At 35.3% G+C, this 15,321-nt stretch overlaps 1 protein-coding gene across 1 annotated transcript in view; it reads left to right on the plus strand.

Annotated features, from left to right (window-relative positions):
- The window catches only part of COL24A1 (collagen type XXIV alpha 1 chain), a 413,841-nt gene that overhangs the window by 48,240 nt on the left and 350,280 nt on the right, over window positions 1–15,321 (plus strand). The window contains exons 6-7 of the mRNA XM_047085469.1: window positions 10,701–10,754; window positions 15,011–15,064. Of these exons, the coding sequence (XP_046941425.1) occupies window positions 10,701–10,754; window positions 15,011–15,064 (108 nt within the window). The remainder of the gene's footprint in view (window positions 1–10,700; window positions 10,755–15,010; window positions 15,065–15,321) is intronic.

A 15,321-nucleotide genomic window follows, 5' to 3' on the forward strand; every position in this document is an offset into this window, starting at 1 on the left:
ACTTTATTCTTAGGCATCTTACTATTTTTGTTGCGATCATAAATGGGATTTATTTCTTTATTTATCTCTCTGCTGCTTCATTATTAGTGTATAGAAACACAACCGATTTCTGTATGTTAATTTTGTATTCTGCAACTTTACTAAATTACCAGTTCTGGTAGTTTTTTGGAGGGGTCTTTAGAGTGTCTATGTATACTGTCATGTCATCTGTAAATAGTGCAGGTTTTATTTCTTCGTTATCAATTAATACCTTTTCATTCTTTTTGTTGTCTGATTGCTGTGGCTAAGACTTCCAATACTATGTTGAGTAAAAGTGGTGAGGGTGGACATCCTTGTCTTATTCTTGATCATAGAGAAAAGGTCTCAGTTTTTCCCCATTGAGTATGATGTTCACTGTGGGATTTTCATATAAGGCTGTTATTATGTTATGTTCCCTCTAAACCTAGTTTGTTGAGACTTTTTATCATGAATGGATGTCGTACTTTGTAATGCTTTTTCTGCATCTATTGAAATGATCAGATTCTTCTTTTCCTTTCTCTTGTTGATATGATGTATCATGTTGATTGATTTGCAGATATTGAACTACCCTTGTATCCCAGGAATAAATCCTACTTGATCGTGGTATTTTTTAAAAATATACTGTTGGATTCAGTTTGGTAATATTTTGTTGAGGATTTTTGCATCTATGTGCATCAGAGATATTGGCATGTAGTTCTCCCCTCCGTCCCACCTCTCTCTCTCTCTGTTGTTTTTTTTTTTTTTTTTTTTTTTTGTGATGCCTTTATCTGGTTTTGGTATCAAAGTCATGCTGGCCTCATAGAATGAATTTGGAAGTTTTCCTTACCCCGCCCCCCCTTTTTTTTGAAATAGTTTGAGAAGAATAAGTATTAACCCTTTAAATGTTTGGTAGAATATGCCTGTGTAGCCACCTGGTTCTGGACTGTAATTGGTGGGAGTTTTTTTTATTACTTATTCAATTTCATTGCTGGTAATCAGTCTGTTCAAATTTTCTATTTCTTCCCACCTTGGGGAACTTTTGGTAAGTTATATATTTCTAGTAATCTATCCATTTCTTTTAGACTGTCCAATTTGTTGGCCTATAATTTTTCATAACATTGTAACATTCTCTTACAATTCTTTGTATTTCTGTGGTGTCGCTGTTATCTCTGCTCTTTCATTCATTTGTGTCCTCTCTCTCTCTCCTTTTTTTTTTTTTTTTTTTTTGAGTCTGGCAAGAGGTTTGTCAACTTTATTGATCTTATAAAGAATCAGCTCCTGGTTTCATTGATGTGTTCTATTGGTTTTTTTAGTTCCTATATCATTTATATCTGCTCTAATCTTTGTTTCCTTCCTTCTGCTCATTATGCATTTTGTTTGTTGTTCTCTTTCTAGCTCTATGAGATGTAAATTTAGGTTGTTTATTTGAGATTTTTCTTGTTTCTTGAGGTAGGTCTGTATTGCTATAAACTTCTGTCTTAAAACTTCTTTTGCTACATCCTCAGTATTTTTGGACCTGTATGTTTTCAATTCCATTTGTTTCCTTGTAAGTTTTTATTTCTTCTTTGATTTCTTGGTTGACCTATTTATTTTTCAGTAGCATGTTATTTAGTTTCCATATATTTTGCTTTTTCCATATTTTTTCTTATGGTTGATTTATAGTTTCATAACATTGTGGTCAGAAAAGATGTATAGGTATGTCTTTCTCTTTTTTTAATTTGTTGAGACTTGTTTTGTGATCTAATATGTGATCTATTCTGGAGAATGTTCCATGTGCACTTGAAAAGAATGTGTATGCTGATATTTTAGGGTGGAATGCTTTGAATATATCTGTTAAATCCATCTGGTCCGGTGTGTTATTCAAAGTCACTCTTTTCTTATTGATTTTCTTTGGATGATTTGTCAGTTGATATAGGTGGGGTATTAGAATCCCCTACTGTTATTGTATTACTATTGATTAGTTCCTTTATGTTTATTATTAACTGTTTTATGTATTGGATGCTTCCATGTTGGGTGCATACATATTTACAGTTGTTATATCTTCCTGTTGGATTGTTCCCTTTATGTTTATATAGGTCCTTCTTTGTCTCTTGTTACAGTCTTTGTTTTAAAATCTATTTTGTCTTACATACGTATTGCTAATTCAGATTTCTTATGACATGTATTTACATGATAAGTGTTTCTCCATCCTCTCACTTTCAATCTGCTGGTGTCTAGGTCTGAAAGGAGTCTTCTGTAGGTAGTATATAGATAGGTCTTTTTTTTTATCCACTCTGTCACTCTGTGTCTTTTGATTGGAGCATTTAGTCCATTCCCATTTAAAGTAGTTATTGATAAGGACACCTGGGTGGTTCAGTTGGTTAAGCGACCCACTTCAGCTCAGGTCATGACCTCACAGCTTGTGAGTTTGAGCCCCGCATCGGGGGCTCTGTGCTGACAGCTCAGAGCCTAGAGCCTGCTTCAGATTCTGTGTGTCCTGCTCTCTTTGTCCCTCCCCCACTAGTACTATCTCTCTCTCCTCTCTCTCTCTCTCTCTCTCATAAACATTAAAAAATTAAAATAAAGCAGTTATTGTTAGATTCATATTTATTGCCATTTTGTTACTTTTTGGGGGTTGTTTTTGTAGTTTTTGCTCTGATTCTTTTATCTGGCTCTCTTTCATGGTTTGCTCATTTTCTTTAGTGATGTACTTGCTTCCTTTCTATTTATTCTTTGCATATCTACTACTGGTTTTTGATTTGGGGTTACCATTAGGTTTGTATATAACATTTTATGCATATAACAGTCCCTATTAAGTTGATGGTTCAGTTTGAACCCATTCTTTACTCCTCTCCCCTTTTACATCCTTTAATTTTTGAATTCCTTTACTGATTTTTATAGATGTGCTTATTTTCATACTCTCATTTATGGTCTTTCCTTTCCATCCAAAGAGTCCCCTTTAACATTTTTTAGGGTTGATTTAGTGGTCATGAACTCGTTAGTTTTTCTTTGTCTAAGAAACTCTTTATCCCTCCTTCTAGTCTGAATGACAGCCTTGCTGTATAGAATTTTCTTAGCTGCAGATTTTTTTCTTTCAGTGCTTTCAATATATCATGCCACTCCATTCTGAGCTGAAGTTTAAAAGATTGTGTATTTTGTATTTTTGGTTGTAATGTTCAATAAATGCCAATTAGGTTAAGGTGGTTGAGGATGGTGATCAAGTTTTCTCTGTCCTTACTGGGTTTTATTTTTTTTTAATGTTTATTTTTTGAGAGAGAAGGAGAGACAGAGTATGACCAGGGAAAGGGTAGAGAGAGAGGGAGACATAATCTGAAGCAGGCTCCAGGTTCTGAGCTGTCAGCACAGACCTGATGCAGGGCTTGAACTCATAAACCATGAGATCATGACCTGAGCTAAAGTCGAATGCTTAACTGACTGAGCCACCCAGGCGCCCCTATCCTTACTGGGTTTTAATATAGTTGTTCCATTCATTACTGAGAGAGGTGTGTTAAAATATCCAGCTATGATTTTGGATTTGTCTATTTCTCTGTTTAGTGTTTAGGAAGTATTTAGTCAGTGTTTGTTTCATTTATTTTGTAACTCTGTGTTCTGCCTACATGTTTAAGGATTGTTGTATCTTTTTAATGAACTGATACTTTTTATCATTGTCAAATATCTCTTCTTATCTCCAGTAACACTCCTTTTCTTGAAGTCTAGTTTGTCTGATAGTAACAGAGCCACACCAGCTTTTTTATGCTTATTGTTTGCCTGGTATATATTTTTCTTTTCCTTTGCCTATCTATATTTAAAATTCATCTCTTATAGACAATACATATTAGATCTTACTTGTTTATCCAGTCTGATAATTTCTGATATTTAACTGGAATGTTAAGTCCATTTATATTTCTGTAATTACTGGTATGATTGGGTCACAGCCCACATTGTCATTTCTTTTCCATTTATCCCATGTGTTCTTTGTTCCTTATTCCTCCTTTACTGCCTTCTTTTGGGTTAATCACATATTCTTTACTATTCCGTATAGTTTCTCTGATTGATTGATTGATTGATTTTAGTGGTTGCTCTAGAGATTATAATATGAATCCTTAATTCATTCTAGTTTACTAGAATTAATATGGTAGCCATTTATGTAAAATATAAGACCCATATGACATCATGATTCAATTTACCCACTCTTCTTATCCTTTGTGTTTTGTTGTCATTTATTTTACATCTATATCATTATAAACCCCAAAGTACAATGTAGTAATTTTCATACTAAGTAATCAGTCTTTAAAGAAATTAAGAAAGGAAACAAAAAAGGGGGTCATTTATATTTCCTTATTTGTTTTCATTTCCAGGGGTCTTCATTTCTTCCTGGAGATCTGAGTTTCTAGTTTGGTGTCACTTCCCTTTAGCTAGAAAAAGTTCCTTCATTATTTCTTGGAATGCAGTTCTGCTGGTGATGGATTCTCCTGGTTTTTATTTACTTGAAATTTATTTTATCTATGCTTTGGAAGATATTTTTATGGAGTATAAAAATTTGCGTTGACAGTGTTTTTCTTCCAGCACTTTAAAGATGCTTGTGGTTCTTGTCTTGTGATCTCTACTGTTTCTGATGAGCAGTTAGTTGTAATTCCCCTCAGTGTAATGTATTATTTTTCAATGGCTACTTTTGAGATATTTCTCTGTCTAGATTTTAGCAGTTTGACTATGATGTTCATAGGGGTGGTTTTCTGTTAGATATTTCTTGTTTGGAGCTCACTGAATGTCTTGAATCGGTAAGGTTTAAATTTTTTTGTAATGAATCTGGGTTATTTGGGGCCATTATTTTTTTCTTTTTTAAAATTTTTTCTATTTTTTTATTACTTAAAAACAATTTTTTAATGTTTATTTTTGAGAGAGAGAGACAGAGCGTGAGTAGGGGAGGGGCAGAGAGAGAGGGAGACACAGAATCCGAAGCAGTCTCCATGCTCTGAGCTATTAGCACGGAGCCCGACACAGGGCTCAAGCTGAGGAACCATGAGATCATGACCTGAGCTGAAGTCGGGTGCTTAACCAACTGAGCCACCCAGGTGCCCCTGGCCATTATGTTTTCAAATAATCTTTCTGTCCCATTCTTTCTCTCCTTCTGGAACTCCATTTACATGTATGTTAAACTATCTAATGTTGTCCCACAGGTCACTAGAGCTTTGCTCCTTTTTGTCATTTTTTACTCTTTACTTCAGATTAGTTAACTTCTATGGATCTCTCCTCAAATTCACTAAACTTAATTTCTGCCTTCTCTAATATACTGTTAATCTCATCCAGACAGTTTTTCATTTCAGATACTGTATAATCAGTTCTAGGGTTCTATTGTTCCTTTTTGCATAGTTTTCACTTGTCTGCTGATATTTCTGTGTTCGGTAATTATGATGATCATTTACTTTATGTCCTTGAACATATTTATAATAATTGAAAATCCTTAACTACAAATTCCAATATCTGGGTCCTTCTGAGGTCTGTTTGTATTGACCACTTTTTTTCTTTAACTCAGGTCAGATTTTACTTTTCTTTGTATGTCTAGAAAAATTTGATTATATACTGGATGTTACAGATGATATGTTGAAGAACTTTAGATTCTGTTGTCTTCCTTTGAAATCCTTTGATGACTGTGATTTTTTTGTTTGTTTGTTCATTTGTTCTGTAGGGAGTTAAATAACTGGCTAGTAAACTTATACAGATTTGGTAAATTTTTTAAGGGACAGAATTGTTTCAGTTTTGTTTACAGAGTTAATGTCAGTCTTTTTAATTCAAGGATATAGTATTTGCTTCTAAAGTATAGCCCTTCCTGAATTTCTTTTTTTTTAATGTTTTTAATTATTATTTATTTTTGAGAGAGAGAGAGATGGAGTGTGAGTGGGGGAGGGCAGAGAGAGAGGGAGACACAGAATCTGAAGCAGGCTCCAGGCTCCGAGCTGTCAGCACAGAGCCGGACATGGGGCTCAAACTCATGAACTGTGAGATCATGATCTGAGCTAAAGTCGGATGCTTAAGTGACTCAGCCACCCAGGTACCCTTCCTGAATTTCAATGGAAAGGTGATTACCAAGGCATTTACCATGTCCCTTTAAAGTGATGTGGCTCAAACCCCAAACTATTTCTCCTGTGGTGGCCAGCAGCTGAAATTTATATTCCGTTATAAATATTGCTTGTTGCTTTTTGGTGAACTCTTTGGAATCTGTCTCATGCAACCATATTCGGTATCAGCCAAGAACTGAAGAGAGTCTTTATCCAGATCTGGGGGAAAGCTGTCTTCTTACTTTCTTCCTAGGATTTTTCTCCCTCAATTTACAGTTATTCAGGTAGTCTCACATTCTGTCCTCTGACACCATCAGCTAAAATGTCTATGGTTTTATGCTTGACTTCTAGCCATTCCATGAAGACTGGGGAGGGTCTTTAGAAGAAAAGCTGTATAAATGTGTACTGTACCAGTTGTGGTTCTTCTTTTTAGAGTTGAATCTCCTCCAGTGTGCCCTGGTTTTTTATTGCTCTTCTGTGCATTCAAATAGTTTTATACATATATGTATGCTTATATGTATAGATAAATATAGACAGAAGTGTCCAAGGACCAAGTCTTAGGGTACCCCAGAGTTTAGTATATTAGGAAGAAGAAGAGGGACTAGCAAAGGAGACTGGGAAAGAATGACCAATGTGGTAAGGTAGGGACAGCGGCCTGAATGGATTAAGTCCAGGAGAGAATGAAGTCTCCTCATGAACAGAGACAAGTTTCTAAGAGTTTTCCTCAAACACCGAGCAGTGTAATGGAGCAGAGAAGGGAGATGCGGGTGCAAGGAAAGTTGTTTTTAAAACAGGAGAAATTACAGTGTGTTTACTTGGTGATGTCAGTTGTCCCGGAAAAAAGTAAAAATTAAAATAATGCAGAGAGGAAAGTATCAATGATGTACTGATGAGAGAGAATGGTGGCTTTGGTTATGAAGGCAGAGTATTTTGGAACAGATTTAGGTGAGGTAGTGGGTTTGTTTGTGACAGGTTGTGAATGTTGAAAGCAAGATCACCCACTCAGAGTGAAGAGAGAGGTTATGAAACAAAATTATCTATGAAAATGGGAAAAGTGAATTGACTAAGGTAATTTATTAGACACACCAAAAAACAAAACAAATTAATGTAAAAAGTCATGAATTTAAAATAAAATTTGTCAGCATGATTGTTTCCTTTTAATCACATTCAACTGCTAGGGAATGGGACAGAGTAGATGGTGAGTTTAGATTTAAGAATTGCAAGCACCTAGGTGGCTCAGTCAGTTAGGCATTTGACTTCAGCTCTTCTCATGGTCTCATGGTTGGTGAGTTCAGTTTGTGAATTCAAGCTCACAGCACAGAGTCTGCTTCTGATCCTCTATCTCCCTCTCTCTCTGCCCTTCCCCTCCCTCTCAAAAATAAACATTAATTAAAATATTTAAAATAAATGTTACAAAAAAGAATTTCCAGGTAAGTTTGGTGTCATTTATGTATGTCAGACCTTGGTATTTAGGCTGCTTAAGGATTGAAAGTGAGGCCACATGGGGGATAAATTTTCACCACAGTGAAAATGTGGGATCACATATTAGCAGTTCCAGTAGGTCAAATAGTTGTTAAAGTTGTAGAGACTTAGAGAGTGACCTAAAAAGATAGGAAGTGTTGGTTAGAGAATGCAATGCTTAAAATTCAGATTATGGATTTTGTATAGTTATTACTAATGTTACAGTGAAGAATATTCAAGTGATGTTACCTCAGGATGATTTTACTTAGTATTTCTTTTATGGGACTCTCTCAATTTAGCTCATCCAGATTTGAATTTTTAATTCCAAATTCTTTTCATTTAAATTCTGCTGCTCCATCAATGATTCATTCAAGAATTGTGTTCTCTGCTTTTTAAGTTAGCAACAATTGTAAAATTGATTTCAATTATTGTCTTTAATCTTGTCATTTTTAATACTTACATTTTTATACTCTATAGAGAATTTGACCCTATATGACCCTATATTTTATAAGCTAATCTAGGTAGGTTTTATTATTATTGCTACTCCCATTTTACAGTGGAGGAATCTCAAGTTCAGAGAGATTAAATGATTTGTTCAGTCTTTTCACTCCAAAGCCCAATGCTCTTTCCATTATATTGAATGGACTAATACCGTAAATCTAATCTAACATGTTAATGGATCTAGTAATTGGGGAGTGTCCCTCCCTAGAAAGAGGTCCCTCTGGAGATCCAATAATAGTCTAAAAGAGGTGCTCTGCTAATGAGGATTTTAGACTGCACAGCAGAACAGTGGAATAGGTGGGACTTTGAGAATTCTTTGAATAATAAAGTAATAAAGGATAGGCAACTTCCTTTTCCTCTTACACTCAAAAGGACACAGAGCTCCTTTAACAAAAGTCACGTAAGAGTAAGTACAAGTCAATATTGAAAGTCGAAGTCAATTATGATTAATTTATAAACATTTTTAATAACAAAGAGGATTTGAAAAGCCATCAAGTATGACTAAAAGCATGTTGGGAGTCATGAAATTAATACAAAATGAGGGAAAAAGTAAGAGATTTTGGAGAATTCTTCAATACAGAGAAATATACCCTACTTCTTTGACATTTTAGGTAAAGTTGGCATGTTTGATAATCTCTACTCATTCATTTTATACTAGGGAGGATCAACCCACAACTGGCCAGGTTAAGAGCATTTCCTTCATGTTGACTTGGAATTATGGTTGTAGAATAAGTTGATCAATTAACTCAAGCACATTTGTGGGAAAATAAAAGAGATTTGGCGTATATTTCTTTAAAGATATGTTGCCCAGATAATAAAGCTTATGAATAAGAGAAAGCTCTATCTTTAAATATGATTTTTATTGATCAGTTGATTACTTTTATCCCATTTCTTAGATATTTCTTTTTTAATGAGGATGAAATGTTAAATTAGTTGACAGTATTAAGAAAGCAGATAGATGATATTAAATTCAGATAGAACCTAAAAATAAGAATTTTTAATGTGATATTTATAAGTAAAAACATTAGCCACAAAGAACTTTATTATATTTAAAATTCTCAAGGGCCATCATTTCTTAACTTCTTTTAAAATTCTTTGTAAATATTGCCTCAAATCCGTTGGCTAGGTTTTTTAATAAAAGATGACAATTTATTAAAACAAGATTTTTATTTACTAGATAATGTGATATGAGGAAAAAAATATTGACCTGGTTTGCCAGTACTTTTCTAAGCAATTTTAATCAATTCATTTAACCTTTCTGGACCCTCATTGTTTCTTTATCTATAAAATGTGTTTTAGTAGATAAGCTCTAATATCTCTTATAAATTCTAAGTATGTCACCTTTGTTGTTGTTGTTGTCAATGGATTGAGTTCTTAAATTTTGAGATATCATATTACTAAAGCTGTTTATTTCATCCCATAATTTTATAATCAGTGGTCTAACATTGTAGCCTTGGAGCACTTAGGTGGCTCAGTTGGTTAAGGGTCTGACTCTTGATTTCCGTTCAGGTCATGATCTTTCATTCGTGAGATCAAGCCCCACATTGGGCTCCATTCTGACAACACAGAGCCTACTTGGCTCTCTCTCTCTTTGTCCCTCCCCTGCTCCTAAGCTCTCCCTCCTTCAAAATAAATACGTAAACTTAAAAATAAATAAATAATACATACATACATACATACATACATTGTAGACTTAGTGATAGAAGTGGTGATAGCTATGAAAGGGAAGAGGTGAACCTGGAAAACCACCTTTCCTTAAGAATTTTCTTTGACTTTAGAACATAGACCTTTTTGCCAGTGAAGATTTATTTCTAATTTGTAAAATGAAAAGACTTACTGGGGAACATGAAGGACTTTTCTTTTGGTCTTCCTTCTTCCATCAGTTTGAGTAGTATTTGAAAGGTATGTGAAAGAAATGTGATTATGTGAGAGAAAACATGACTATTTCTCATAGAGTGAAAATAGCATTTAGAACTCTTTAGGAATGGAAATAATTACTAGTTGAGAATGGTCATGAAATCAGAATTGGAATTATAAAGTCTCAATTGTGGCTCTTCATTTCATGAGATGGGTAAAAAAAGAGATACTTTGCCAGTATGCATAATAAGAAAGGTTACTTTAATATTGTGCAAAAAAATTTGGCTGAGACCTAATGTCATATTTCTCTTGAAATGTAAAACATGATTCCCAGAGTATGAAAAGAATTTATTTTTATATCTATGTGGGGAATTAGAGCTATATTTTTGGTTTTTTTTTCTTTACTACATAAGTAATGTATGTACACTGAAAAATTTTGGAAAGTGTTTAAACTTGGTATGATACCTTAAAATTATAAGAATTATAAGCAGATTTCTTTTACTAAAAGTAACCAGTTTTCCAGTGCTAACATAGGAATTATAACTGAATGTGTCACAAAAGTGGATAAGTTAATAAAGCCTGTCTGTGGGTCCCTTAAAGAAAGATCTTTCAATGCTAGTATAACTTTATTAGCTTTTAAAAATCATCTATGTCTGACAATCTCAGCACTTAAAAATGAGGCTCATAAAAATAAACATTAAAAAAGTAAATAATCCATGCCCACCTCAATTTAAAATAATTTTATTAAATATCATATATATAACATCTGATGAAACATACAGCTGAAGAAGTGTGATATGCTATACATAATTTATGCTTCACCAAGTGTTTTATAATTGTTTTATCTAGGGCCCCAAAGGAGATCCAGGACTTTCCCCTGGTCAAGCTGTTCCTGGAAAAAAGGTAATTAGTTGCCCGTGGACTAAAATCATGCAGATATATTTCAGGCATTAAAAAAAATCATTTTTATCTTTCTTAAACATTTTTTAATGTTTATTTATTTATTTTGAGGGGTGGGGAGGACAGAGAGAGAAGGAAAGAGAATCCCCTTAACAGACCGAGCCATGCAGGCATTCCCAAAAATGTAGATTTTACTTGATATTAGACAGAGAAGAGAGAAAACTAGCAGATTTTAATGAAGGAAGAAATATTTAAAAAATAGATTATATCAGATTAATTTATCAGTTGAAATCCTAACATTAATTTTATTGAGTGTCTACTGTGGTTACCATTTTGCTACCTTCCAATTAGGGTAGGGTGGGGCGAAAAATTAGAGCAAGATATGGCCCTAATCTCAAAAACTTGCTGTTAAAAGGCATACACACAATAATACATAAATTACAATGCTATTTTGCACCTTTTTGAGAATAGTTCCATGTACTTTACCATTTTTAAGTACCACAGTAACTGCAAGAGAGGCAGTCATCATTATCTTGTTTTCCAGAATACAGAATTCATGGAAAGCCTGAGTGGCTGTCAGTTAAGTGTCTGACTCTTGGTTTTGGCTCAGGTCATGTTCTCACGGTTCCTGAGTTCAAGCCTCACATCAGCCTCCGCAGTAACCAGCACAGTGCAGAGCCTGCTTGGGATTCTCTCTCTCTCCCTTTCGCTCTGCCCTTCCCCTGCTCATTCTCTCTCTCTCTCTCTCTCTCTCTCTCTCTCTCTCTCTTTTCCGATAAGTAAATAAACTTAAAAAAAAAAAAGGAAAACAGAATTCATTGAATTTAAATGCATCATGAATAGTAAGTGGCGGAGTTAATGATATATTTGTCTGACTTGTAATCTAATATGCATTTCATTTTGTCATAATGCTGTCAAACACATATACATTGAAGTAAAAATAAATTAGTATTTTAAAGTAAAGATAGCAACAAAATCTTTATTAGGAGAAAGGTACTGTTTTCCAGTGAGGATGAATACAAATGGAGCCTTAGGAATACATCTGGGAAGCTTTGTTTAGACAAGCACTTGATGAATGTGATACAATTATGGGATGTTTTTGTTTGTGTGGTGTACATTCACAAACTTTTAAAATCCCTGAATAATTTTGATGGTTCCTGTGTTGAAATCTGATCTTTTAACTGGCTTACAGATAACTTTGTAAACTTAAAAAAAAAAAAAACCCATACCATTTTAAGGAACTTTGCAGATGTTATACTGACAAGTAAATCCTCAAAAAAAAAATTTAATCTAGAATTTTGAGAATTTTATTCCTGTGATGGAACTGAGTTCTCTGAATATAAATATTTTAGAAAAAGAATTGAAATTTATTATTAGAAACATATTTTCATTGGTCCCTTACTTATTGCAAGGAAGAATATCCTGCAGTCTGAGAAACAAAATGCCATCTTTTAAAATATCTAAATATAGGACATTTGATTTCTTACTTAAAATTTAGGAATTAGAGTTCCTTTCCGTTATGATGTCTGCTTTAAATAACCCTCCCCAAATTAAGCATTCCCATTTATATCAAATGCTTGGTTTTATCTTTACTCATGGCTTCCCTGTCCAAAATATAGGGTGGTTCAGTATGTATACAGTTTCTGTATGAAATATAGGATGATTCAGCATTAGCATTGAGGCTAAGAAGTATGTCAGTCTTTTTTCACTTTTTGAATTACTCATTTACTAATTGTGGTTATTGCTAGATGGGAGAAATGTAGTAAGATACAGGATTTAATGATATGCTGCCATTGAGCTTTAAGTGAAATATACCTTTTAAAATTGAAAGATGTATTTCTAAAATGGCAAAATTTTAAAACATTTATTAAACATTATATTTATATTAAATTGGGTTCACATATACTGAGGAGGCAGGATATTAGTTATATACATATATTATGAATACATATATAAACATTAAACGGTGAGAGTTGAGGGGGTGGGTAACAATAGTGTTTTGGTTTTAATCACTTAGCCATTTTTATAATAAATATATGGTCAGCAACATAACGACAAAAGAAATGCAGGGGCTGGTCTTTCAGCATAGAACATTCACTAAAGAACATCTCTCATAGAGCATTTAATTGAAGTGTTTAAGGCCTTTTGGGACCTTAACTTTTAAGGAGTGGTAATTTTCCTTTTCCATAAGGCAAGTGAGAGATTCTCATTTTTCAGATGGAGGAACTTTTATTTTTTTGTTAATGTTTTTTAATGTTTATTTATTTTTGAGAGATACAGAGACAGAATGCGAGTGGGTTAGGGGCAGAGAGTGAGGGAGACACAGAATCTGAAGCAGGCTCCAGGCTCCAAGCTGTCTGCACAGAGCCCCATGAGGGGCTCGAACTCACAAGCTGTGAGATCATGACCTGAGCTGAAGTTGGACGCTCAACTGACTGAGCCACCCAGGTGCCCCAGATGGAGGAACTTTTAAAAGAAGTAAAGTGATCCACCCACGATTAGAGCTAGTAGAAGGAGACAAGCCTCCAATAACCTGTTTCCTAGTGCAGCTTTCTTTTCCCTCTATTAACTGTAAAATATATATATGTGTGTGTGTGTGTGTGTGTGTGTGTATACGTGTGTGTGTGTGTGTGTGTGTGTGTGTGTGTGTATATATATATATATATATATATATGTTACCTGTATAAACTTTCACCCCATCACAAATGGAAGCCATCCTAATAAAATGTCAAGAAGAGGTATTAAAATGAAATTAGTACAAATGGAAAGGTATTCAATTGGTAATCATTAGAAACATTCTTTCCTCTTCTGATTGTTTAACTTGATGACACATTAAAGTACATAGTGCACTAAATATTAAACAGAACACAGTCACTTAGTTTACTTAGGATTATTACTTAAGTACTCTTTTTTCTTTCACAACATTGTTTTTTCGTGCATAATATATTCGCTGCAGCAGAAAGAAAGAGAGGAAGGAAAGTAAAACTGCATTTGGAGCAAAGTGTCTCAAGATTGTTACCATTCCTTTTTCTTTTTCTTTTCTTTTTTTTTTTTTAAGTTTATTTAGTTTGAAAGAGAGAGCACACACGCATGCATGAGCAGGGGAAGGGTAGAGAGGGAGAGACAGAGAATCCCCAGCAGTCTCCACACTCACACCTGCACCCGCCAGCACAGGGCTCAACTGGAGGGGAGAGAGGCTCAGTCCCACTACTTTGAGATCATGACCTGAGTGGAAATCGAGAGGTGGTCACTTAGCCAACTGAGCCACCCTGGTGCCCCTTCCTCATTCCTTTCTGACATGTTTTTTCCAACCCCATTCACACAGCTTCCTCTTTGTCTCTCACTGTCACTTCTGCCCACCAGACAATCCTTCCCCCTCACATCAGTATACTTTCTCCCTCCCACCCCAAGATGGGCTTGCAGGCCCTCATCAAAGTTGGGGGATCAGGAGAATGGACGGCCCTAATAGGTGAAGTCCCATCTTCGGGAGCCAAACACACATCCTCCCAATAAATTTTCTCAGCAGTTACTTCCCAGTGGTACAGCAGGCAACACCAGCACAGCCCCGGAAGCAAAAGTGTCCCTTTCTCTGCTGTGCCATGTGAGCCCAGCCCTGCTCACCACAGCCCTGCCTGGAGGCTCCTCGTGGGAATCCCACCAGATGCCAGCCTGAGCCCTCCACAGCTGCCACACAGCATGCTCATAGAACTATTTTTTCATGTTTATTCATTTTTGAGAGAGAGGGAGCAAAGGGGAAGAAGGGCAGAGAGAGAGGTGAACAGAGGATCTGAAGTAGGTGCTGCACCAACAGCAGAGAGCCTGATGCGGGGCTCGAACTCACAAACCCTGAGATCACGACCTGAGCAGGTGTCTGTAGCTTAACCAACTGAGCCACTCAGGTGCCCCCCTTACAGATTTTTTTAGTAAACTTTAGATTTTTAAAACACAGTAAATCTTGGAATGACAGGAATTTAGGGAGTGAGAGCATTCCTAGAGAAAAGAATATCAGAAAAAAAGGGGGCAGAGGCATGAAGTAGGAAGTAAGGTGCAGGTATTCAGCATGGGAAGAGAGAAATGTGGGGAGCCTCAGAAAAAGTCTCAAAAGGGCCCTGAGAAAAGGTGTAACTTAAGCCTACTTGCAAAGATCAGGAATGAATGCAGTAAGATTTTGATGATGGAGATGAAATCCTGCAGCAAGGGAATTCTAATTTTCAATTCCCATTCATAACATTAAACCTCTCTTTGTATTTTGTTCTTAGGGCAGTCAAGGCCTTTCTGGATTAATGGGCCCCCCTGGTATGCAAGGTGATAAGGTAAGATGTAGTTTTACTTTGACATAATCCTTGTCATCTGGGTCTGGGAGCTCTTCAAGTCTTAAAATCTCATTTTGAAGTGGAGCCCAAAGTCAATGTTTTAAATTCCTTTTCTCAGCAAAAAGAATTAGGATGCTCTCCTAATCCAGGAGAGTGTTGCCCACAAAAGGCAATGCCCTATGGAAACTAAAACCCTACAGTTAATGAAGGGAACAAAATTCACATGCAGGGATAAGTCAAAGTCACCAACAGAATGT

The sequence above is a fragment of the Lynx rufus genome, unplaced genomic scaffold (genome assembly GCF_022079265.1).
Source record: "Lynx rufus isolate CCGP_SWC_20201006 ecotype Redwood Valley unplaced genomic scaffold, mLynRuf1.p SCAF_2, whole genome shotgun sequence".
NCBI lineage: Eukaryota > Metazoa > Chordata > Mammalia > Carnivora > Felidae > Lynx > Lynx rufus.